This window comes from Dendropsophus ebraccatus, chromosome 1, assembly GCF_027789765.1.
Source record: "Dendropsophus ebraccatus isolate aDenEbr1 chromosome 1, aDenEbr1.pat, whole genome shotgun sequence".
Taxonomy (NCBI): domain Eukaryota; kingdom Metazoa; phylum Chordata; class Amphibia; order Anura; family Hylidae; genus Dendropsophus; species Dendropsophus ebraccatus.
In genome coordinates, this window is record NC_091454.1 from 25,459,317 (window position 1) to 25,486,296 (window position 26,980).

Below are 26,980 nucleotides of genomic sequence, written 5' to 3' on the forward strand. Positions count from 1 at the left end.
TATCCCCTTCTGCCCAATGCGGTATTGGTTGCCCTAATACAACCACCTAATACTGCCCCATAAAGTAGTTACCCACACAGCAGTTACCCCATTATTTCCATTGGTAATCCCATAATAGTGCCCCATACAGTAGTTCATTCCCAATAGTTCCACAACCCCCCCTCAATCTGAATATTATTGGGGTGTAGGAGGAAAGTCAATGCCTTGTCTGGTCCTTCGGGTTACAGTGGGGTAGTGGTAGTATCATCCGACCCAGTATGGGGTAAATATGGCAGTGGCCCCTGTACTGCTCCGCATTGGCCTGTATGTATAGACCTACATTCCTCCATACTATGATAGACCCCAATATACAGTATACACTGGGATGGAGAGAACATCAAACCAGTAACTATTACATAGGGGAGAGTTATCAGCCGTCTGACAGTAACAATTTCCTCTGTTGCCCATAGCAACCAACCACAGCTCCGCTTTTAATTTACTAGAACTTGTTAATATTTGACAGCTGAGCTGTGATTGGTTGTTATGGGCAACAAGGAATATTCTTAATGTAAGGTTATGTGTCTGGTACTGAGCTCAGTCAGGTGTCCATCACTGAGCTGCAATACCAGACACAACCAACAGACAAGAGGGGCGCTGCTTCTGTAAATAAATAAATATATATAATTATAATAATGCATGAAAATTAAGATTTTAATGAAAAATAAATTGTAAAATGACCCCTACTATTAGATACAGTAGTAAGGGATCCATGTCCATCCCCTAGATGGGCCTTAGCTATACAGATATAATATGTGTTGTCCATAACATTGTGTATAAATAAAGAAGAAAAAAAAACCCGCAGCATGTCAGTCACATGACCCAGCAGCATCATTAGATTTGAAAATAAACAAACAACAACAACAACAACAACAACAACACGTTGCTAGGCAACTCAGTCTGTTGGATCTCCTCGTCGAGTGAAGACAGACTTCCTGCGATAGACAGCCCCCGCTGATCTATAGCGATTTTTGGATTGCGATTTTTTTGGATTTTTTCGGATTTTGACCCTTTGGCTTTGGATTTTACGGATTTCGATTTTTGGACTGCGATTTTTTGACTATGGATTTCCTGGATCTACATCTTCAGAACATGGATGCCACACCGGAGGAGTACTGGAGAATGGCCGGCGCCCGCGCCCTTCTGCCGGTCAGTGAATTTATGGCTCTTACTAAGCCCCTAATGTCCCAGTATGGGGGAGGGACACCGAAACCAGAGGTCCCAGTACAGCTGCTAATGGGAGGAGAGCAGAAACCAGTCATAGGGAACCCCCATCATCACCAGGGCCCCAATCCTCCAGTTACTGAGCGCCATGGTGTCATTACCACCATGTACTGCCATATGTAGGGGGATAATACTGGTTTTCTTTAGATGATGGTTGCCCCCCTGCCCATAGGACCCCTATATAGCCGCACAGGTTACACATATGATACATCCCCCCTAATTCCTGCTATAGGACAGTTTACATTCACTGTATTGTCTTCTCTTTAGATCTTCTATCAACGCCTTCCCGTGCTTTATGGAGACATCGCTGCCGGTAAGATATTTCAGGGCTGTAGCTGGGAAGGGGGAGGCTGGTGGGACATGTGCCCTGGGTACTAGGTGCCAGGATGGCATCAACAAGCCCCTGTTGGCCAGGAGACTTGGTGTGTCAGGGGGGCCAGGAGCCCTTCTTCCACATGTGGCCTTGTTGTGGGGATTGCCTGTATACTGTATATTGTTGTATATTTATAATTGTTCCCATTATCTCCTTCTGTGTTTAGTCGACCCCAAGACTTCGGATTTGAGGACCCTTCAGCTTTTGGCCTACTCTGCGAAGTTCCTGCCGTCTCCCATCTTCAAGCCGGACGTAAGTCACCGCACTGTCTACTATGATCCCTGTTACTAAATATCTTCTCTCCATACTTCTAGAAGGGTCATAAGAATTTCTATCACTGACTTTACTTTTTTTGTTTTAGCGCTTCATGATGACCAACGAAGACGCCCAGAAGAAGTACAGACCAGCGCCCAAGACCGAGGAGAGGCCCCAGCCCACAAGATCTCAGCGAGCAAGACAGCTGTTCGACGGCTTGGACAAAGACCTCATCATTCGTCCCTCTCCAAAGAGATTCAGCATGAAGGAGATCGCCAGGGCTAAGGAGAAGAGACAACAGGCTGAAGAAACAAGATGAGAAGGAGGACCACCATCATCCAGACCGGTAATGTATGACACCTGCACCGGCATCTACACTACACTACATGACACCCGCCCCTACACCGCATGTCACCCAAGCCTACACCGCATAACACCCGCCCCTACACCACATGACACCCACCCCTACTTTGCCTGACATTCGCCCCTACACCACATGACCCCCGCCCCTACACCGCATGACACCCTCCCCTACATCACATGACACCCGCCCCTACACCGCATTACACCTGCCCCTACTATAAGCCCCCCAGTTAGTTACACACATTAGCAGCTTTGATCCAGGGTCTTCGGACCGATTGCCGCTATTTGGGGTCAAGAAGGAATTTTCCCCCTGTGACACAAATTGACCCCGGTGTCCAGAGGTTTTCGCCTTCTTCTGGATCAACAGCTTAGGGATCCCATAACAACAACATAATAAATTCAGAAATAAAATTCTAAATTATACCCATATATTATGTGTCGTCTCTTTTTTCTAAAGGAACAAAAATTATTTCATTTGCACACACTGAGGTATTTCCTATAGAGAGATGGGAATTATTAAAGGGGCAGTACAGGATTAGAAAAAATGGCAGCTTTCTCCCAAAAAAGACACCGCACCTGTCTGTAGATTGTGTATTTCACTTTGGCCTCATTCACTTTAATACCGCTCACAACCCATAGACAGGGGTGGTGTTATTTCTGGAAGAAAGCCGCCATGTCTTATAATCCTGTACAGCCCCTTTAACAATTCACATTTGTGTCTATGGGATCCATTGGAGTTTCTAATATTTTTGATGGTAACATCAGTACAATGTGCGGCTCTGTTCTTTCCATCAATACTAAAACCCCAAATATTCGCCATGATTCTTCCTGTAGGGTATGAGCCACTTGTTCTCTGGACCCTACTGAAATAATCATGGATGTATATGGTGGAGCTGGGGGAAGTATCAGGTGAATGAGCGGTGACCGACATTTACATGAAGTGTGCGGCTTAAAGGGGTATTCCCATCTCAGCTTGTTGTCCTTTATCCATAGGATCGGGGATAACAAGCTGATCACTGGGGACCCCAAGAATGGGGACACAATCATCCCTGCAATGAATGGAGCGCTCACCATATCTGCGCTGCCACCGCGGCTTGTGCTCCATCCAGTCTCTATGGGGTCACTGAACACCTCCAAATGCTGAACTCAGAAGCGTCCAGTGTCTCCATAGAGAATAAATGGAGTGTAAAGGCCCTATTACACGAAACTATTATCGGCCGTATTTTCGTCCTGTGCCCAGCACTGTCCCTATAGAGCACAGGGGGCCGAGGATGAAGGTTAATTTCTTACCTTTATCCTTGGCCCCATTTTAGGGATATTAATTTATTTCACATGTTAATGTGGCGCATTAGTGCGCTGGTGGTGGGGCAGATCTGCTCTGATCTGCCCCAATCCGCTCTGGCCAACTCGTGTCTCCTAACAATTATTAGCAGAGCAAAGTACTGACCCAATATTAACTAGGTGGATAGGGACGGCCGGGGATGGATCAGTGCACAGAGGGTGATAGCCCCCCCACAGGGCACCCAAACTCCTCACCAGCATATGAAATAAACTACTAATATATGGAAAACAGCATTAAGGATGAAGGTTAGAAACTTACCTTCATCCCCAGTTCCCCATGGCTATAAGGACATATCAGCAGGTAAGATGCTTAGATGTTTCCCTTTAAAGGTGATAAAAAAAAAACACAGCTACTTACTTGCAAAAACAGCACTACCCCTGTTCTCAGGCTGTGTATGGTATTACATTTCAGCCCCATTCACTTCAATGGAACTGAGCTACAAAACCCCCACTGGGACGGAGAACAAGAGCGGTTCTGTATCTGGAGGGACGTAGTCATGTTTTTCTAAGCCTGGATATCCCTTTAATAGCTGAGGTAACTGGTTATAGGGCCGAGCGCTAGTAACACCCACCTACCTAGATGTGTAGGGTCTGTGTGTACAGCCCACTCTCCGTGCAGGAAATGATGCCAGAACCGCACTGCAGCCTCTCATACAGCGTCCTATGTCATCAATCATGTCCTGATGGGAAACTTCTGATTGGCTGATTCATATGAATGTGGCTGAGCTGTAATACCAGATATGGCCTCTGGATAGACGTGGCGCTGTTTCTGGGAAGTAAAAAAAAAAAAAAAGGATAACCTGTGACAGACAGACATTGATCACTGGGATGGGGACAATGGGGACAGTGCTGGACTTCTTGGCTGATGTCAGGTTACAAGAAGTCAGTACAATTGTCCAGATCTATAACCAGATTCCAGGACTATTTCTGAGGATCAAGGTACCAAGAAAGATTCTCACACTTCTTGCAGCTCAAACAACTTTATTTAGATTTCAGACATCACAGATGACTGGGTATAGGGGGCGCTCTGCTGTCTGGACCGTGACCAATGGATTACAGATCTAGTGACATCAATGGCCAATGGACATTTAAATGGTTGTGTCGGCCAGGATTTCAGAATTAGCTTACAGAGCGTGGTAGAACATAGAGGGGTCTAGTACCCAGAAGAACCCCTGAGCAGATCAGGAGAAACCCTGACCAATAGGTAACACCAATTGCATACTGATTCACTTGCATACAAATCTCTCTACTGTGAGATTTCGTTTAGATTTACTTTAGTTAGTAAGTTTAGATTTAGTTATCAAATTATTATTATTAGTTGTTATTAAACCATGAGTTTAAATTTAGTTATCAATGTATAATCAGCAGAAAGAAAATTCAGCGGCGCCCCTACTTAATACTGTATGAGGTATACATGCACACTACACCCACAGCTATAGACCCCCACACTACACACAGCCATAGCCCCACACTACACACAGCTATCGGCTCCCACACTGCACACAGCTATAGACCCCCACACTACACACAGCTATAGACCCCCACACTACACACAGCTAAACTACCACAACAGTGACAGCCATTACAGTAACAGCTATAACCTCTCTATAGTGCGTCTCCTATAGCCCCCCCCCCATACATAGAGAGTGACAGGACCCCCAGTAGTGTAGCAGGATCCCATAAATTGGCAGCAGCAGGGAGCACATACTGTATCTCACCACTTGTACATGTACTAGGTGTGTGTGTGATAGTGCCCCCTGCTGGCTGCCCCTGTCATACCTCCACCAGCCTGGACCTACACACAGCTGGGGAATGGTGTCTGTTTCCCACAGGAATCCCAGCTGGGTGAGTCTCCCCCAGTCTCCTGCAGTCAGTGACTTTCCCTCCTTCTCCTGAGGAGCTGGGGGCCTGAGCTTACAGTATGTGCCCTATATTACTAGGCTGCACAGGGGATTTGTCACATGATTGGCTTAGATACCATTGTCACATGATTGGCTTAGATACCATTGTCACATGATTGGCTTAGATACACTATATTCTCAAATGACACTATATTCTCAAATGACAGGATTACACTGAGTAGTTTTAAATCCCATGTATCACATGTCATCGGCTTAGGGTGGTATTACACGGGATGATTTTTAAGCGATTAACGGTCTCAAACGACCGCTATGACGAACGATCTTAATCGTTCACCCTATTACACAGGACGATGAATGTTACTTGCGCTCGTCCTTTCCTGGCTGATAGACTAGGGAACAAGCGAACAACACGTTATTACACTGAACTATGTTGGAACAATTTGTGAACGATTAACGATAAAAATACGTCCAGATTCTATCAAACGATCAACGATTTCTTGTTGGTCGTTTAATCGTTGACTGCTATTACACGTAATGATTCTTGCTTAAATCTGAATGATCTAACGATTTTTTGATCGATAATTGTGCTGTGTAATTTTTTTTTTTGTATAGCACCAACATATTCCACAGCGTCGTACAAAGTTTCTAATTATTCACACACACACATATATATATATTAGTCAAAGTCCCAATATGGAAAGACATTATTTACTATGTTTAATGTGCAACATAATATTGATACCGCCACGTGGTTACCCTTTAAAAGAAGACCAATAGAATCCAAACAGGCTGAATTTACTTGACAGTGTCACTACAGTCTTGATAGTTACAGTTTTCAGATGAAGCACAGAAGCTTAATGGTTACCATAACACTAGGTGGCGCTGTTGCCTAAACATTTCTAAGGAGAAGAATGTTCAGTTGTTTCAGGTTCCTATTTTCTCCATAGAAGCCTCATCCAGGCCGATGTTACATCACATAGTTTTATACTTTCACTGACAATCTGCGGACGTTCTTGGAATTTTTTGGAATTCTCTGAATTATCTTTAAGATAAAAAAAAAAAAAACAATCCTCCGCTGGGGCCAGTGCTGCTTCTTTCCGCCACTTGTGTTCAATGCTCTGCGAAGATGATGTGCTCGTATACCATGTAGTCAACCACAGACCTCAGCAGTAGATGGCACAAGACCCCTGAAGACACTAACTGGGCAGGTAAAGGTGGCATGGAGGACCAGGGTGGGAGCACTGCACATGGAGGGGATAAACCAGGTGAGAATAGTGACTAAAGAAACTGATTGTACCACTGTAGCCCTCACATCACTTCATTGTGCCACTGTACCTACTTCATAAAAAAAAAAAAAAAAATCTTTCAAATAAACTGGTGCCAAAAAGATTTGTAATTTGTTTCTGTTAAAAAAAATAAATCTCAAGTCTTCCAGTACTTACCATCTGCTGTATGTCCTGCGGGAAGCAGTGCATTCTTTCCAGTCTGACACAATTCTCTCTACTGCCACCTCTGCCCATGTCAGGAACTGTCCAGAGCAGCAGCAAATCCCCATAGAATATTTTTTGATGGAAATAAATCTGGCACTCTCTGGCACCAGATGAATTAAAAGATTATTACTACATTTTTTTTTTTGCTGAACTACTTTAAGTAATTTAAAATAATACTACTTCCCCTTTAAGCTCACAAGTAAAATACTATAATAAATACTGTGTCAGGCTGGGTTCACACTACGTATATTTCAGTCAGTATTGTGGTCCTCATATTGCAACCAAAACCAGGAGTGGATCAAAAGCACAGAAAGGCTCTGTTCACACAATGTTGAAATTGAGTGGATGGCCGCCATTTAATGGCAAATATTTGCTGTTATTTTAAAACAACGGTTGTTATATTAAAATAATGGCAGTTAATTGAGTGGATGGCCGCCATATAACGGTAAATAACTGCCATTATTTTAATATAACAACCGTTGTTTTAAAATAACAGCAAATATTTGCCATTAAATGGCGGCCATCCACTCAATTTCAACATTGTGTGAACAGAGCCTTTCTGTGCTTTTGATCCACTCCTGGTTTTGGTTGCAATATGAGGACCACAATACTGACTGAAATATACGTAGTGTGAACCCAGCCTGACAGTATTTATTATAGTATTTTACTTGTGAGCTTAAAGGGAAACTTCTGCAGAAGCATATAGCATTACTTATCTCAGTTTTGAAACTATAACAAATCCATTTGTTTTTTTGGGGGGTTATTCTGTATTGTGCTTCTGTACTTCCTGGTTAAGCAGTTGTACTCCGAACTACAGGTTCCAGAATGCATTGCTTTCCCTCAGCTGTTCATCACAGTCGCCCACCCTGCACATTCCCTGCCCAAATCTGTTGCAGAACATCTAGGCTGTGTTTACACATTGTTGTTTCATTGTGTTACTGAATTATTCGCAATACTTTACCATTTCATTGTGGTCCCACCGACACAACACACTGTATTCTCTACCTGTAACACCACACTGTATTCTCTACCTGTAACACCACACTGTATTCTCTACCTGTAACACCACACAGCACACTGTATTCTCTACCTGTAATGCCGATATTGGACTAAGTTAAGAACTTTTAATTTTTTTTTCATCTCCACACACATATAATCGAGCATCTTTTATCTTTGAGGTTGAGCCCCACAGTACTATCTTACATGGGATATACGGTTTATGCCTTGTTTTTTTCTCCAGGTGGGATTGGCAGTGCCGGCTCTGATCCTCTCTCCCGTTTAGCATCATTTACTTGTGTTACTGCATCATTTTTGTGAAGACTCTGCAGTACTGCAATGAATCAACAAGCCTAAACCCAGAACACTGCTCTACGGATGTCCTGGTTGCTGTAGTTCCCCTCCCCAGTGGTGTCCTGGCTGCTGTAGTTCACCATCCCCCCCCCCCCCCCCCCCCCCCCCCCTCCCTCTTCCTCACTGACATCATCGCGTGTGGCCCGCCAGAGTGGAGCTGACAGGCACAGCACTCTCCTGTGTCTTGTGGCTGCTGAACACAGGAGACCGCTGTGCACACAGGCCGCATCAGGAGATGTTCAGGGGCTTGATGCAGCTCGTGTAACAAGAGTTCCCCACGCCTGCCATAGATCCACCAGCCTGAACCCAGAACACTGCTTCCGGGTTCAGGCTGGTGGAGGCCCTGGGTCACATGCCACGGGTGCCCTCCCTTTAATCTGTTCCTGGCTGTAAGGGAGGGAACAGCCTCTTGTGGCCACAACAGTGATTGGCAGGGGGGAGAACAAATGCTCTCCTCGCCATGTCAATCACCCTGCTCAGACACAACATTCGGTAGCGGTGTGGGCCGGCCGGCCGGCCACCCCCCCCCCCCCCCCCGGACTTTACTACCTAGCCATGGGGATTAGTGTAGGGGGTGCACAAAGAAAAGAAGCCACCAACTCACCCCTCCAACACAAGGGTCTACCAGCCATGTCCCCCCCACCCCAGTACTAGGCAAAACTACTAAGACAGGCTGTTCATGGTGGAGGTCACTTTATTTACACTCTTACAGAGTAAATTGTTGGCCTCCGCCTTCTGTGACATCTCCAGACTCCAAACACTGCAACAGTTACGGCAAGAACTCCTCCTCCTACGGCAGATGATTTTAGCCACGTCACGGTGGGCGATAATGGATCAGAACCTAGTAAAGAAAGGATAGTAAGAGACAGGACACCACACAGAGTTAGATTAGTTCCATATTGACGCCAATACCTTTGACTCCTTTAGGAAAGTTTTTTTCCACATCTATTAAATTCCCATCCACTGGATCTTTCTTTTCAGCACCAACAAAACCAGTATCACATGTTTCATTCTGCATATCATCCCAGAAGTCTCCTGATGCTAGAAGACAAGACGTTAGACACATTAGGAGGAAAAAAAAACCAAACATGTTTTTTCCGTAAAATAAAACCTGGTAGAAGAGTGCGATTTGTACCTTGTGTGCCAAGATGCAGGTCACCGTTTGTCTGTGATGGTGTTTTAGGGACAATAAAGTTAATAGGGCCCTTGCTTACTGTGATCTGCTCATTGCTTTGCTTAGTGGCTCGTTCTGAAGTTAGATAACATGGAGAACAGTTAAACCTTTAACATTGAGGTTATGTTGACGATTAGCTTTGAGAGGACTTTCCGAACTGGTCAGATTCGGCAAAGTTCTCTGAACCCTCGGCCATAGACTATTTTCCTGGCAGCCCTAGGGTGGCATCTAACTTCTTCAGCAGCTGGGAGTCAAATGGTGAGGGCTCAGAGAACATTGCAGAACCCAAACCGTTTGGCAACTCCGCTTAACACTATTGAGGACTTAACATTGAAGCTCTTACTTTTTCTTTGGGCACATGAGGTTCTGCAGGACTCTGTTGCAGATGGGACACATACAGAAGCACTGCAGTGAAAGTATACCTGCAAAATAAGAGAGAGCGCGCATCATTGATCAAGTCATGGTAATGCTCACCAGTGGACCAAATACTTTGCCAAAACTTACGATAGCAGCCTAGGCCTAATAAAAGGGGTATTCCAGGGAAAATTAACTTTTCCCCTATCCACAGTTGGCACATGACCCGCAGCTCTAGTCATTCCTATAGAGCATCTGAAAAAGCAGAGTACGCCAGAAGAGCGTTGTACTCAGCTCTTTCCAACACTCCATAGGAATGACTAGAGCCGCGAGTCACGTGGTACTACTGTACTACTTCTAGTGAAACTTGTGCAATAAATATTGAAGGCATTTTACCAGTCCACCAAGAGAATTATGGTCATTTGGATCCACAAATGTGAAGGTGCTGACAACGAGATACTGCTGGTGACTTCTGAATGACTCAAGCGGTGAGGGAGTTCCAACTACGAGTTGCCTAGTCACATAGTTGTCTCCTGCAAAGGGGCATCTGAAATTGATAAAAGTTTGTACTCCATGCATATCCAACAGTTCCGAAGGCTAATAGCTTATATTTTCCCAACCTTACCCATTCAACAGTATGGGCCACTGAACCTGTTGAGTGGGATCTGAACTAGGAGTGGCCCAACAGTTATCCAACATTAGGATCAAGCCTTGATCTGTTCTTCTCAGTATTTGGACCTCCAAGTAGAGGGGATCTTGGAGAAATTTAGTCACAGGATACTCATTGTCCATGTAGTACGACATGTAGTCCTCATCTAGGAGTAGAGTATTTTGTATACTTTTATAAAATAAAAATTAAGACAAAATAAGTCACGTCCAGATGGCAACTTTCTGCTGCACAGGTCAGCAGTTTGCGCTATAGTCATGCACTACTGCAACATAGATCTTCGGTTAAAGGGAATCTGTATCCTGCTCAGTGCTGCCAACATGGGCAGCAAAATATACCCATCTTCGGAGGAAAACATGATTCTATAATGTGCCAAGACAGGTATATTTGTTGCCAATGTCATCAACTCTAAGCATGATACAGAGTCGAGATATTCCCTTGAATATTTACAATTTTATTTTATACAATATTAGAATAGATCTTAACGGCAGCAATAAGTATTAAGTTGGGCATTGTGTACACAATGGCAATCCACCATATGGACAGTTACCACACTGGGTTATGATGATCGGTCAGACGTTACCTCTAGCTATTCTCATCTCCAGAGTCAGAGGTCCAGAAGCTGATACGGAAAGAGGGGGTGGTAAGGTAAGCACCTCAACTTGTAATGGTACATTATCAGTCTGAGAAAAGCTACAGCGGACAGTCAGCCTAGGAGAAAGGGAAATATTTTCATGTACTCTTTATCTCAACCAGGACCGGTGAGATACAGAGTACGAGGCCCCAATAGAGAAAAATAAGACCTTTAGGGATTGTGTGATCCCATAAAGTACCTGATCTAGAAACTTGTGGTGCCGCCTCCCATTTGTTACTCTACTAGAGTTTCCACTTCCTTGTGTAATATAACGGTGGCATAAGTGCAGACCAAAATCCCCGAAGTAGGTGGATATAAGTCTAGAATAGGTGCCTCCACCCCAGGGACCCAAAAACAACCACCTTCCCAACAGTGTTAAAGAGCTTACCTCATTGTACGGTCTCTTGTGCTGGATGACCCAACATCCATAGCGGCTTGAATAGTATTTTCATACACTATAGCATCATCAGAAGCCTGCCAATGGATGCAACGTTATTTTAAAGAGAGACATGGCAATTATCCCAATATTTACTAAAAGTCTATAGGCCATGTCTACAACACGTGACTGATAAATATTTTGCAGCTACTAGGATGGTGGAAGTGATTCAAGGTGGCAAATCTTAAGTGGGCAATGTCATTTTTTATTTATTTTTTGTTAATTGGTTGCGACACCTGGTGGGGGCCCATCATTGGATCCAGCCATGAGAATTGAGTGCCAAGAACCTTCTCTCCCCGCTGTGTCTATGCCACCAAGAGACGATATTAGATTGCCTATACAGACCAAGGAAAGGCAACTTTTGGCCATACCCCTAACCCCTCCTTATTCTAGCAATCAGTGGAATCTCCACCCACAAACTTTTGACAAGACAGGCTCACTTTAACCAAGACTGTAAATGGAATACCAACTTTGTTGTTCCACTATGACTATATATACTGTATCACTGGCGCCTATTAGTTTATCAGACACCAACTCGCATAGAGTTGCCCAGCTAGGGTAATAAATAGCCCAAGTGATTACATTCTTACCAGACTCCCACCACATGAAAGAGGAAATTGAAACTTGATAAAAGCCGGACTCTTAGAGGTTGTCATCGCCAGGCATGAGGAGGAATCCACACCAAGAACAGAGGCAGATTCCAGAATCAAAGATGGTCTAGTCAGATCTTTTGAGAGAGTGATCAGAACCTGCCCATCCGTGCACTGTGTAGTCACTGGAATAGAAAACAGTTGACTCAACAGCCTACATAGTGGTCACACAATTCTTTTAATTGGTAGCACAATAAGAATTAACCAAAACTAGGGAAAAGTGTAAAAAAAAAAAAAAAAAAAAAAAAAAAAAAGCCATTCTCTTCCCAACCCCAAAAGAATGCAACATTTATACCAGACCACAGTGGACAGATATAGCACTGTCTCTTGAAGAAAAACAGTCATGCTCTTCTAAATCCAGACATCCCCTTTAACTTACATTTGTTTCCATAGTAACATTGGGAAAGGTCTCCAGGAGAGAAGCAGCATCCTAGTTGCTCACAGACATCACGAGGCACGGAGGAGTTGGCACAAAGCAACCGATCAGATCTTTGGATAGCAGCACAGTCCCTTGGGTTTGGGACATCCAAAGCTGGGACAAGATTGGGAGATTATGAATGTTCCTGTAGATGTCAGTGATATGCCTTAAAGACTTGAGGCCAGCCCCTCCATCCAAGACACTCCGAAAGAAGAGGTCTACCCCATGAGGATAGCAATTCTACTCTACCCTTAAGCTGTGTATACAGGATCACTAGCCATCAGCCAGACATTTGGATGACCATTCTTCCCATACATATATAATATATATATATATAAAAAAAAAAATTAGCATGGCCCAATGTTTGCTATGGAGGGGGAAGGGACCGCGAAAGCAAAACAATCTAATCTTGCCGGGATGATCTTCTTTGACACCGGCCAGGTCACAGAATGGCCAGACTCATACGCCACGTGAACATAGCCTTACCTTGTAAGGATGGGCACTTGAGGTCCTTTTTGTGGTGTTCTACTAGCCCATCCTTAATACCTTCCATGATCAGAGTCATAACATAGTCTCCATGCTAGATAGAAAATGCACAAAGGTATTATATGGAGATCACACTCATAGCACAGACAACACTAACCGCTGGCAAAAAAAAAAAAAAAAAAAAAACCAAAAGGTGCTGCTTACTACCACAGAAACTATGTACTAGGGTATTGGATTAAAGTGCTTGCCGTATTGTAACATCTCTTAAAATTATACATGCATAAAAAAACAAAAATGTAATGGAAAATTACGAACAAAGGGATTATTGTGCACTGGATGGGGCAGACAAAATAGATAAAATCACCCTCAACCCCCTTGGGTGGATATGACCCATCAGAAATTTATCTTATTAAGTGTATAAGTCGTGTGGGAGAACCAGTAGATTAGACCCAATAAGCATATGACATGGGCTACCCCACTTGACTTTCTCATGCTCCACTGCCAGGCACATATCAGGGGATATTTAGACAGGGCATTGCTAGGTGACTACTAGGGCGAGACCAATACCGATCATCAGACGACCCATCCGCAAAAGGGTCTAGTCTTGGATTTCATTACGAAATTAACACCCCTCAGCCAGTTACTGATGCGGAAGACAACAAGCAGAAGGATTTCTGGGGACTGTTCTGCCATGGGTAGCACATGCCAACTTGTTTCTCAACTCACCTCTTCTCTGACATAGCATCCACTATAAGCAGCACCGATGGTCATTGAGCCATCTAGGTTGTGTCCTACCCAAAGTCCACAAGAAGAGTTATCACGCAGATCTTGGGCTGCTCCCTCAAAGTCTGAAAACCCAACAAGAGAAGGTTCAACAATAAGTGGAGCCAGATTATAAGTATCTAGACAATGAAAGTTATTAGCCATTGGGTGATCCAACCCTCTATACTATAAACCATCACTACGTGCAATTATAACTGCAAGTAATCCACACGCAGTTAAAATGCAAAAAGATAATAGCATGTAAAGTATTAAAAAAAAAAATTATATATATTTTGTTACTAAGATATATACAGTCCTACATATATACCTACAGTCTATATCTGGTACTGCAGTATGTGTGAATAGGGCTGAGGTGCTATACCATTCATTACCTAGTTCTTATGGAGAATAGAGCTTCTTAATGTAAAGAGATAGAATGAAAGAATGAATGTTAGTAAGGCCATAGTACTAGATAGGACATACTATTAGGCCATGTTCACACGTTCCATACGGAACACGGACGTGGGAGGCCTGTACTAGACTCCGTCCCCCGCACAGCAGCATCTCTGATATGTTTCTGGGAGCGGGGGAACTGAACAGATATGCGCGGCACATATCTGTATAGTTCCCCCGCTGCCAGCAGCAAATCAGAGATGCTGCCGTATGGGGGACAGAGTCCAATACAGGCCTTCCATTGCCATGTTCCGTGCGGAACACGGAATGTGTGAATGCGGCCTTACACAAAGCAATCATCAAGCGTACTTGGCCAATTACCATTAATCATTTCATGTAATAGCTGATCGTCAATTAAAAACATAACCTAAAATCTGCTGGCCATTGCTCTGTGTAAAAGGTGCGGCAGCAGCGGACCACCGCTCTCTCCAATGGACCACCCAGACTATCTCAACATACAACTTTGCATGCTTCAGTTCCCCACCATTTATAAAATTGTACTCACTAGCGGACTATGGTCTCATAAGTAAAATAACTAGGCCCAATATACTATACAGCAGCCTACTAATTCAATGTCTCAGCCGACCTCATCTTCACCTTGAGAATGGATGGGTTGTACTCACCCAACACCCTTAACGCATATGCGAAGTCATTATGTATAGAAGGAAGAGAGAACTTCAGGTCACTGGAGCGACAATGCAGATCGGAGACTTCATCTAAAAACCCCTCAATGCCATATACTAAACACTGGATGCTACAGCAGCAGAGGAATACCAGCAGCTCCAGAACCCTACTACAAGCCATCATAGCTACAACTCCCAATACACCCAGCAACCACAGATCAGCCCTTTAAACTGTGCGGAGGAAGGGTCTCATTGGGAAGAGAGTAGCTACAGGTGGATATTATCAGGGTATAATCCACCGCCATTCAGCCTGGTGTAGGCTGTGTTCACACATTGCAGTACTGTTGTGCTATGGCATCATTTCAATGAAAACGCTTCAGTAATGCGATGTGTGTGAGCACAGCCATGTAACATCAGGTCTGCTGACCTGATCTCTGCTTATACTCTTTTTTTTTTTTTTTTTTTGGCTTTGGCTTCAAATCTTTGGCAGATAATTTTTCTGTGTAAATGTACCCTTACACCATGTTTGATAAACCTCCCACCATGTTCAAGAAATCTCCGCCTAAGTTTTCATTACGTAAACATGACGACTGTCATTTTAGCACTAAATACCAACACTCATCATTTACATTGAACATCTGGTGTGGAACTACAACCCTCATCGTACATACTCCACATGAAATGTAGTAGTGATGAGCGGACTTCAGAAAAGTGTCCGGGTTTGGCCATGTGGCTTGCCATTCAATTTTCGGCGTCTCAAGAAATTCGATGCCTAAGGCTGCTAGGAAGACACGGATACAGCGCATGGCTTTATCCATGTTTTCCAAGACTCCCTATGGTGGCATACTTCTTCTCCAGATGCCAGGAGTTGAATGCCGAGTCATGTGGCTGTCACTAATCTACCGCCCTTACCATGCTTATGCCAAGTTTGATATGGACTACTATGATATGGATATGGACTACAAGTCTTAGCATGACTACTGTGTAATCCCCATCTCATACAATTCTTCTGTATCATACCGTATACCATCCAAATACTATATATTCTGAGTAAATTTATTATTCAAAGGGAGCTGGGGTGGTATCCATGGTTGTGTGCACAGGCCCATAGACTACAGTCAATGGGTCGGCATTCTGTCCCCATTTTCAAATATAATAAAAGTGTGTAAGGAGCCATATAGTCCTTATAGTCATTCATTGCAATTAAAAACGTAACACTCCTTTAGAGGAGGGGTTCCTTCACCTTGTCGTGGTGAGGGAAATTGCGTGCGTTGAGGATCTAATGTGTTAAGGTGGCAGGAGCCAATACTCCTGGAGGGGTCATCCAAGCCATCAGTCATCAGACTAAGCAAGTCACCCACTAGTAAGGGCTGCTAGTCCATCTATGTACCCTGCCACAAAGTCTCAATGGACACCAAGTGTAGTGCTATAAATTTTAATCCCATTACGGGAAGGGGGAAGTTGCTATTCCGTAATGTGCACTGTGCATATTGAACCACTGGAGCATTTGTAGTTTTTTTAATTATTTTTAACCCAATTTTAAGTGGGTACTCCGGGGGGGGGGGGGGGGGGTATATTTTTCATGACACCGGGGAGGAGGTGGCTGAGGGAAACGACGTCCACTCACCTCCCCGGTTCCAGCGACGGGCCCCGCATCGCAGCGCTCTGGTCCCCGGCCGCTTCCTGGTGTCTGACACGGGCCCGAGACAATACGTCTCAAGTCCACTCAGCCAGTCAGTGACAGAGGCGGGATCTGAGCGGACTTGAAACGGATCCCGCCTCAGTCACTGACTGGCTGAGCGTACCTGAGACTTCACGTCTCGGGCCCACGTCAGACACCAGGACGCGTCCGGGGACCGGAGCGCCGCCATGCAGGACCCGCCACTGGAACCGGGGAGGTGAGTGGACGTCGTTTCCCTCAGCCACCTCCTCCCCGGTGTCAGGAAAAAAATGCCCCCCCTGCCGCACACTGCTGCTTACTGTGCAGGAGCCCACACTGCAGTCTGAATAATGGAAATCCCTGTTTTGAATGCTCCAGCCCAGTTTGCCAGGAAGGAGTTGCGATTCTGCACATTGACAATTAAAGCGATACTGTACCCCCCAAATCGCCGTTACTATCCATATGATGAGTGTAAGTCCTTCCCAGCCATGTCTTTTAAAATGTGCTTTGTGTCCTTGGTTAGGACCAAGATCTTTTTATCTGCAGGAGATGAGTCAATGAGGCCTGGCCTAGAGCCTCCGAGCCTAATGTTGATTTTACACAGACAGATTTATCTGACAGATTATTGAAGCCAAAGCCAGGAATTGAAAAGGAGAAATCTCAGTCTTTCCTTTATAACCCGTTCTCAGTTTATAGTCTGCTCCTGGCTTTGGCTTCAAAGATCTGTAAGATAAATCTGTCTGCGTAAATGCACCATTAGGCCTGCGACATCTCTCCTTTCTTCCTCCCCACCCTCCTTGTCATTAGGAATACTCCTAATGTGAATTTCTCCTATTCATCGCTTGTCTAAATGCCACACCCTATTGACTCAGCTGCTGCAGAGTAAAAGATCATTTTTTACTGTAACCAAGACATGGCTGGGAATTACTTCCTATCAAATGGACAGTACCAGTGTTTTTTTGGCAGGGGGTGGATACAGTATCAATTTAACTGCTCCAGGCTAGAGAGGAAAAGGTTAAGTGGAGATGCACAGCAACATCCCTTAACACCCTAAGAATTAGACAATAAGCAGCAATTTATACAGATTGTTGCTTACTGTAGACAAGAACACCTCAAAATGACAGGTGCTCTGCTCTTCGGTGGAGATTTACCTTTCCCAGCTTCCGGCTTAGTCCTAGCAGGTCCGAGCTGCACTTAGGTCTCTAGTGGCCGTCACATGATAACTAGATGCTGCAGTGAAGAGAACGATGCCAGGTCATGCAGTAAGGAACAGAGCGGAGCAAGTGTCAGTCTGTGTTCTTACCTTGCATTTATGTTAGCACAATATGGGAACATAGCCTTAGGCCCCGTTCCCACTGAGCAAAGCTAGCGGAATTCCGCGACGGAATTGTCCGCCGCGGAATGCCGTTAGCCTCCCGCTCATAATGGGACTCTATGGGAGGCGCGCGCTGCTGCTCTATACGCGCTGAAGAATGAACATGTTCATTCTTCAGCGCGGACAGGGCAGGAGCGCGCGCCTCCCATAGAGTCCCATTATGAGCGGGAGGCTAACGGCATTCCGCGGCGGACAATTCCGTCGCGGAATTCCGCTAGCTTTGCTCAGTGGGAACGGGGCCTTATAACAAGTTTGGCTCCTGTGGTTACCCCAGTTTTGACTCCCCTGGTTAAAGCCAGAACTAGCTAATGCCTACTAAGCTGCAAAGCTGACAGACTTCTCTTGTCAAAGCCAGACTGACAATTTCATGTCTCTAGGGGGATGGTTAGACTTGGGTTTGCAGAGGATTGGTTCTCACCGAAAAAAGGGTTGAACTTGGGAAACTTCAACTTCGACCACACCTCAGATTGAAATTACTAGAGATAATGTCATGTGAGCAAAATTCTCCATCTATTTTTAGGACTTGTAAAGAGTATCAGATTAAAAAAAAAAACTAAAAGTGAAACCCTTCACTCATGTTGTATTTGTGGCATGTATGATATCACGCTAGTTATGGGAATTGCACTAAAGTGTTGTCAGTGGCGGGGATACATTTTTAACAAACAGCAATGCACCAGTCTGAGGCAAATTATTGATTAAAAATCAAAAGTACCATTATGCAGATTAAGTCCACATCAATTGTACAGTGATCTACTGCAGATTTTCCTCATTGAACTTTGCTGGATGGCTGCCAGTTTGACATACCTGATGTTATGCAGTAGCTGGTCACATTATGTGATCACTACGGGTAATAACCTGTAGGCCAAGCCAGATTGCTCTGGCACTATGTGAAACCCCATCAGACCTGACTATTTTCTCCAGCCATTAAGAGGTGCTCCTGACAGGTGAAGGATTCAGCAACCTTTAATCTGAGTAAAGGGTTTACCTTTAGGGTGCCTTCACACCTACCGGATCCACAGCGGATCTCACTTCTGCGGATTCGAAGCGAGAACCGCTGCGGATCCGGTATCAATTCACCCCTATGATAGAACATATTCGCAGCGGGATTAACATCACGCTGTGAATATTTGCTTTAGCCCCTCACTGTCTGCAGCCCCGCCGCCGCATTAGCCCATCCTCGGCCGCATCCCCCCATCCAGCAGCCTCTATCCCCGGCCGCATCCTGCAGCCCACCGCATAGAGTACCTGCTCGGCTGCAGTGAGGCTCCCGGCTCCGGTCCTGGTAATGAGCGGGACCGGAGCCTCACTGCAGCCACCGAGCAGGTACTCTATACTCTCGGCGGCGGGCTGCAGGATGCGGCAGAGGATGGGCTAATGGGGCTGCGGACAGTGAGGGGTTAAAGCACATTATCACAGCGAGATGTTAATCCCGCTGCGAATATGTGCTATCATAGGGGTGAATTTACCGGATCCGCAGCAGTTCTCGCTTCGAATCCGCAGAAGTGAGATCCGCTATGGATCAGGTAGGTGTGAAGGCACCCTTAGGCTGCATTCAGATTTATCTGCCAGATTTTTGAAGCCAGGAACAGACTATAAACAGAATATGTCATGAGACTGAGATTTCTCCTCTTTCACATCCAAATCTGTGTTAGGCACACTTAGAAGACCAGATCATGTATTACTTGGTAATTACTCGACGTGGCTAGCTATTACTTGACCTGCATTACATAGTGTGCCTGATAGTTGAGCAATGCAGTCTCCTACTTCTAGGAGGATTTAGAATAAAAAGCCACTTTCTTCTGGAGATACCACTTGTCTCCAGTTCAGGTTTTGGTTTACTATTAAGCTCCATTCACTTCAGTGGAACTGACTTCAAGAATCCCACCTAACCTGGAGACTAAGAGTGGTGCTGACTCTGGAAGCCAGTGGCCATTTTTTGTAGCGCTGGATACCCCTTTAAACCACTAGTGCACATTAACTAATAAGTCCTATGCCAGCTCATCGCTGTACATAAAGTTGCGCCATTTGAATTGACGTACTTCAGATTTGCCAAATGTTTTGGCCAATATCCTTTACACCTCAAGTGAAGTAAACATATATAATGCAATCAGATGCAAATGTGCCGATCCCTCGCCTAGTTCTCATTACCCTTATGGTGTTTTCACACAGAATTGATTTTTTTCTTTTAAAGCTAGGAACAGACAAAAAAAGTCAGCTAAATCTGTGTAACCACCATTAGAGCTCAAGACCCATTAAAGATATGTAGAGGACCTACACCATTTGGAGCCACGATTAGTATCAAGTCTCAACACGCATAAGTATAACAGTGAAGACTAACAGTGAAGACCAAACATGTTTTTGAAATTGTTGTTTTATTCAGGCATTTACAGTGGGCACTGGACATTTCCTTTGTCTTCTATACAAGCAGATACCAAGAAGAGACACCATCAACACAAAGCCGGCAGCACCTGCTCCTTGTAGCCAAGCCAGGGCCAGATCAGAACCAAGAGGACCTGTGTATAAAAGGGCAGACTTAATATTCAAGAATAAACCCAACATGCAAACATTGTAATGTGGTTTATTATACATTTTAACAATAAGCAACCCAATTGCCTTCAGAAGCCAGTTTCACTAGCACCTTCAATAGGGATTCCGGAGGGGAGGCCAACTGTACAAGACCGTTATCAGTACCTCACGTCTTGGTCAGGAGACTCCAAAAATATGCATATGCAAGATGTCAAGGAGTTGAGCAGATCTTACTGGATTCAGTAAATCTTTGGTCAGATTCACATGTCGCGTATGTGGTCCATGCTAAGTCATTAACCATTTCACAGCATCATAATGAATGGAACGGTGTATGGACTGCTATGGAACGTGTGAACCTGGAGGTATTCTATTTGACCTTCAGCTTAATCTTGAAAGTGTTATGATTTCCTGATAACAATCTGGTAGACTGTTTAGAGTCCTCCCATATCTGCAAGGAATCAGAACAGTACTAAAGCAATGGCCAGTAGGCCAAGTTTTGGTTTAGGTGATACTGTAGACTCAATTCTGACCAAAAACTAGAGACTTCTGTAATATAATTTTAAAATTATATATATATATATATACATATACACACACACTGAGTCTGCTGAGCACCTTACCTTCCTCCTCATGGAAAACCTTGTATGTTTCAATCTCTTTAGAATAAAATATAACAGGTCCATGAGAAGAGACCATGGCAAGAGCATCTTCTGGTTCCAACAGTTCAGCTGTTCTCTCTGCAGGACAAAGTCAAACATCTTGTAGGCTTTTATTTTGGGGAATAAGGTTCCCAAAAAAGGTATATTGCAGGAGAATACTCAAGAAAGTAGTCAAAAAGGTTAAGACAAGATTAAGCATTTTACTGATACATACTTTGCCTTTGGGGACAGTTCACAGCACAGGACTCTGTGGCAGATGGGACACATACAGAAGCGCTGCAGTGGAGAAACACCTGTAGGACAATACAAGTCATTGGACACCAGAAGTTGAGTTGTGTTTGTTACTATTAAGTGTTATATGGAACATTACCAATCCTTTAAGAGCGGTCTGGGTGGCAGAATCCACAAAGGTGAAGGCGCTAACAATGAAGCGCTTGTAGTGTGTTGGGAAAAGCATGTTCTGTGAGGAAGGTCCAACAGGAGCCAGCTGGGTGAGGTAAGAGTCTCCATCAAAAGGGCAGCTGGAAAGGGAACACAGAATGATGTTACACCATGGCAGCCCCAAGAGCATCTACTATTCATGGTCCATTCAGTCCTCACCTGTTGACCAGGATGGGCCATTGTGGAGCCTCAGTAGGCACAGGAGAATTGGTGGCCCAACAGTTGTTCAAGACCAGAATCAGGCTGGGGTCAGTCCTCTGCAGAATCCGGACTTCAGCATGTACAGGATCTCTTAGTATTCTCTCAATAGGATAATCCTGGTCAGCATAGTATGAGGCATACCGCTCATCTGCAAGACATACACATCAGTTTCTATACCCATGTAATAGAACTGACCAAGAGGAATTATATGCATATACTACATATGATCTAGATGCCAAGGCCACAACAAGTGCAAGTGTTGGCCAATAGTCAAATTTGTCATCACAGTAGTTGCTTAAGGAAACTTCTACAGTAAGGTCTATTAGCTAGACTAGTTGCATTTTGTACCAATATCCATTGATTGATCTGTAGCCATTAACTGCAAGGCATCTTCAACCTTTTAAGCTATAACCTTTAGATTTGCCCAGAAAGTATTAGTGTAATTTTACCATCCTAGCCACTGTTAGACACATCCAGTATGAAACAGCCACTGGACAACTTTGCCCAAGAAAAATTCTAATGGCACCAGCTACTTGCCAGTCTGACAAGTTACCTTGAGCTATTCTCATCTCCAGGAGCAGAGGTCCAGATGTAGATACAGGAAGAGGTGGAGGAAGGGTCAGAACCTCAACTTGTAGGGGGGCAGCTCCAATCTGGGTAAAGGTGCAGCGTACAGTCACCCTGTAGTAAAAGAAACCTTAGTAATCTGATCACAAGTAGTGTCTCCATCAGTCTGGATTACTCCTTACCTTATTGTACTGTCTCTAGTGATTGATCCCGTCTGCCAGGTCCTTACGGTTTTGGTTGCCTCAAGATTGCGTTCATACACCATGGATGTGCCATCCACCTGTGAAACAGTGTAAATGGTTAAGTTTAGGAGCATGCGATATGTCCTGGTATCAACTGCAGCCTGGACCTGGGTTTGACTGTACTTTCTGCTCACCTGTTTGGGACCCCCACAGGACAGGGGGAACTGGTACCCAATAAATGATGCAGTTGCTGCTACTCTCAGGTTGGGGCACGAGCTGGAATCCACATCCACTATCCGTACAGAGTCCAAGATCAGGGATGGTACAGTCAGGTCTTTGGAGATGGCAACCACCATGTTGTTATCAACAGAGCAATAGGCAGTCACTGTATGAGGAAGACAATTTTACAGCGTCTGGCCATAAAAATCCCATGTAAGGTTCATTCAGATCCAAGAATACAGGTTGCCTCATCTTCAAATAGTAATACACAAAAAGTTGGCAATATGTTGCAAGACAATGCAGGCTATTTAGCTAGGCTCCATAAAGCCCAGTAAGGTGTATAGTACATGAATTGGGACCAAAAGGCCCATAGACTAGTTTATATCAGTGGTTAGAGCAAAATCTTACATTTCTTCCCATAGAAGCAACGCGGCACATCGGACTGAGAGAAGCAACATCCACGGCCTTCACACAGCTCTCTGGATACAGAGTCATTGGCACATGGCAGGCGGTCACTTGGCTGGACTGAGGCACAGTCACTTGCACTAGGAGCATCCATAGCTGGAGAGGAGAAATTGGTGGTAAAGATTTTACATAAGACCCCAGTAGTATTACAACTCATGAATACAGGTCACTAGGGCATAGAGGTTGGATAGATGTCGGTCTTCAACCACATCAAGTTAGGAGGTAGAAATCCCCCACTAAACCATCTATAATGAGCAACCATAACCCAGTCTTACCTGGAAGAGCAGAAAGAATGGGGCACATAAGGTCCTTCTTGTGATATTGTCTCTTCCCATCACGAGCACCTTCTTCCAGAGCGACAGTCACCACGTAGTTTCCATTCTGCAACAAGAACTCCCAATATTCTAGAGGTTTTACGTACCCTCTGGCATAGGTGATGTGGAGTGAAGAGTCTATGTACTATTCTAAGCAACCTCTATATTAGTGATGCCAGGTTATATTGGATGTTGCCCTGTACAACAGCACCTGCTCCTTATACATGCCATGTTGATTACATCCTTCCATACACTGCATCGTCACCATATGCCACCAAATAAAAGCCCTACAAATATATTTACTAACAGGAATGTAGTATTATAATTGGATGGATACACATGATCCCTCCCCACCCTGTGTGGGTGAGATGTTCCTGATGTGACCACCCATACTTTTATTCCATCAGTCTGCAGATCCCACTCTTGACTTACCTCCTCACGCACATAACAGCCATCAAAGGCAGAACCGACCACCAATGAGCCATCAGGTTTCTGTCCAATCCAGGTTCCACAAGAGGAGTCATTGTAAAGATAGTGAGTACTTCCATTCTTGCCTACAACCATGACAGATGGTCAGTCTGGAGGAGTCTAGAGGTAATGGTCTTACAGTAGCCATGAATGAATAGTATGCAAAGTGAGGACAACATATCGGTGCACTGCTTAGTGTTCTACCAGTATTGACTTCCATAACTTTAGAAGCAAGTCAGCATCTTTGGACCCTTTAACACAGGTAGATGGGGCAAATGAGTGTTCCAAGGAATACTCAATACCAATAGTTGGCCCCTGTACATGGCAACAGCCAGTGAGCAGCCAAACATTTGGTCATTGGCTGCACATGTTCAGCAAAGTGTGGCATGGATAGATGTAGCTGCTCCCAAGGTATGTTAAGCAAGTCCTAGACAGCCTGACCACCTAGTATAAGCTTTATCTTGCCACATAAAACAGCTACTTTGTGGTAGCAGTGAGCATGCTCACTTGGCATTTCAATAACAATGGCTGAGGAAGTTGGATGCAGCCCTAGGGAGTGCTGAAAAACATGGATACAATGTATTGCTGTATGCATAGTCTCCTGGAGTCCCTAGTGCTGCATTCAACTTTATCAGCCATTGGTATTCAAATCCCAAGGGAGCATGCTCTTCTTTACTATGGAGATTATGGAAACCAGTCATTCATGCAACGTGACCCACAAACCATTGGGGCAGTCCACTGAAACTAGAGGGGCAACTCCTTTTACTAGGAATCTGTCAGCTACTATCCATGAAAGGAACTACAGACATTGGTTTAGTACCATGGCATATGAAGTTAGTGTCAGCCAAAAAAAAAAATATCACAAGTTTCCTGGAGGTTGAATAAGCCTCTTGAGTGCCACAGCACCCTCACATCCCACTCAATGCTATTCATTCAGGTCAGATCTGGACTTATACCCATCTCAAGGCTTGCTGAGAGTTACCACTGGGCATAAGCTTGAGCACTACTGCCCTAAGTTAATAATACTGTAGGTCCCCTAACTAAGACAAAGATAAACCAGTAATTTGTATAGCTTAACACAGAACATTTCCCTCCAAGAGTTTTTAGACATCACATCAAGACAACACATTCCAGCTCTTACCTATAATGGTCAATGCAATGACTACATCCTCCAGCAAATACGGAAGAGAGAACTCCATAGCATCATCTCCACAATGCAGATGGGAAGGATCATCCCAATAATCCTGTACTGCACACACTACAGACCCCAGCCCATAGACCCAAAGCACCAGCACAACCCCCACACCTACTCCAAACAAGCCCATCCTGCCAGCAGCCACCTATACCCCAGTCTGCCATAGCCCCCAGCTTTATACCTTGTGAGTGATCCCAGAGCCGCTGTGTGATAGGACGGGGGATAAAGTAACGTCAGGTGTGAGGTGGATGAGGATCACTAGTGGCTTCTAGCAGCAATCAGCATTAACACTTTAGGGTGCGTGCACACTACGAAATTCCCACGTATAACCCGCGGCGCATTCCGTCGCTCGGACCGGCACGAGGCGGCGTGCATCTCCGCCCGTGCCATAGACACTATTCTATGCACGGGTGGATTCCGCATTCCATTGAGAGAATTGACATGTCACTTCTTTCAGCAGAATACGGAATCCGCCCCTGCATAGAATAGTGTCTATGGCACGGGCGGAGATGCGCGCCGCCGCGTGCGGGTACGAGCAATGGAATACGTCGCGAGTCATACGCAGGGTTTCTGTAGTGTGCACGCACCCTTTCGGCAGGATGCGGAATCCGCACGTGCATAGAATAGCGTCTATGGCACAGGCGTAGATGTGCGCCGCCGTGGGAATTCCGTAGAGTGCACACACCCCTATAGTCTACGTAGGTACAGCTGTGTTTTACATAGGACTGCAGGGATTCCTTTAGCCAGGGCTCCACAGTGATCTTCTATGCTATGATCAGGTTGCGGTGTATCGCGGTTCATTATGATCACCACTGGTCAACCAATATACATGAAGAAGTCTTGACAGACAGGGATGTTGGCATCTGGTTCTTGGGATGCCAATGTATACTGTGGCAAAGGACAACAGATACCATTCATTTCAAAGGCCAAACAGTGCGCCTAGAGACTCGATTCATGCCCTATATGCTAATTTTTACAAACTGAGTCTACTATTAGGGTATGTTCACACTGAGAAATCCGCGCAAAGAGATTCCTGCTCATGGCCGCGTGCATCTCCGCCTGCGCCATAGACTCCATTCTATGGTTGGGCGGATTCCGCCGTCTGTTTAAAGAATGAACCTGTGTGTTCTTTATATGGACGGCGGAATCCACCCAACCATACAATGGAGTCTATGGCACGGGCGGAGATGCGCACTGCCATGAACGGAGGATAGATGCAGAATCCGCAGTGGCTTCTCTGCGTGGATTCCTCAGTGTGAACATACCCTTAGGAGGCATTCATTTGTGTCATGCATGGTCCGTAAATATGGATGATGTCCTACGGAATGGAAGCTAAAATTATGTTAATTTGTTTTCCCACAGACCCATTGGCATCACAACATATGGGTAAATTCGCCCCTGGGACTAAGGAATATTTAATGAAAAAAAAACAATAATTTTAATCCCCTACTCCATGAGGTATAAATAGGCTCCACCTCCCCCTAGACCTCAGTCTAATTATAAAGAAACATAAAACACAGGGAGGGAGCTGGAATTTTAGCTTCCATTCCGTAGGACATCATCCATATTTACGGACCATGCATGACACAAATGAATGCCTCCTAAGGGTATGTTCACACTGAGGAATCTACCGCGGGTTCTGCATCTATCCTCCATTCATGGCCGTGCGCATCTCCGCCCATGCCATAGACTCCATTGTATGGTTGGGTGGATTCCACCATCCATATAAAGAACACACAGGTCCCAATGCAAAATGC

General features: G+C 44.8%; 2 protein-coding genes across 2 annotated transcripts; both read right to left on the minus strand.

Annotated features, from left to right (window-relative positions):
• Positions 1-6,436: 6,436 nt before the first annotated feature.
• Positions 6,437-14,040, minus strand: LOC138775520 (zona pellucida sperm-binding protein 4-like). The gene is made up of 13 exons (XM_069955963.1): positions 13,840-14,040; positions 13,114-13,207; positions 12,589-12,741; positions 12,150-12,334; positions 11,512-11,597; positions 11,073-11,200; positions 10,448-10,637; positions 10,219-10,369; positions 9,812-9,890; positions 9,430-9,543; positions 9,207-9,335; positions 9,005-9,135; positions 6,437-6,496 (listed from the first exon to the last, which is right to left on the minus strand). Exons 1-13 carry the CDS (start codon positions 14,038-14,040, stop codon positions 6,437-6,439), a joined length of 1,701 nt encoding a protein of 566 aa, XP_069812064.1.
• Positions 14,041-20,362: 6,322 nt separating this feature from the next.
• LOC138772928 (zona pellucida sperm-binding protein 4-like) lies at positions 20,363-25,353 on the minus strand. Its single transcript, XM_069953716.1, has 12 exons — positions 25,170-25,353; positions 23,993-24,114; positions 23,522-23,627; positions 23,190-23,342; positions 22,757-22,947; positions 22,563-22,660; positions 22,367-22,494; positions 21,772-21,961; positions 21,542-21,692; positions 21,386-21,464; positions 21,133-21,249; positions 20,363-20,499 (listed from the first exon to the last, which is right to left on the minus strand). The coding sequence occupies exons 1-12, from the start codon at positions 25,351-25,353 to the stop codon at positions 20,363-20,365; spliced, it is 1,656 nt and encodes a 551-aa protein (XP_069809817.1).
• Positions 25,354-26,980: the final 1,627 nt, after the last annotated feature.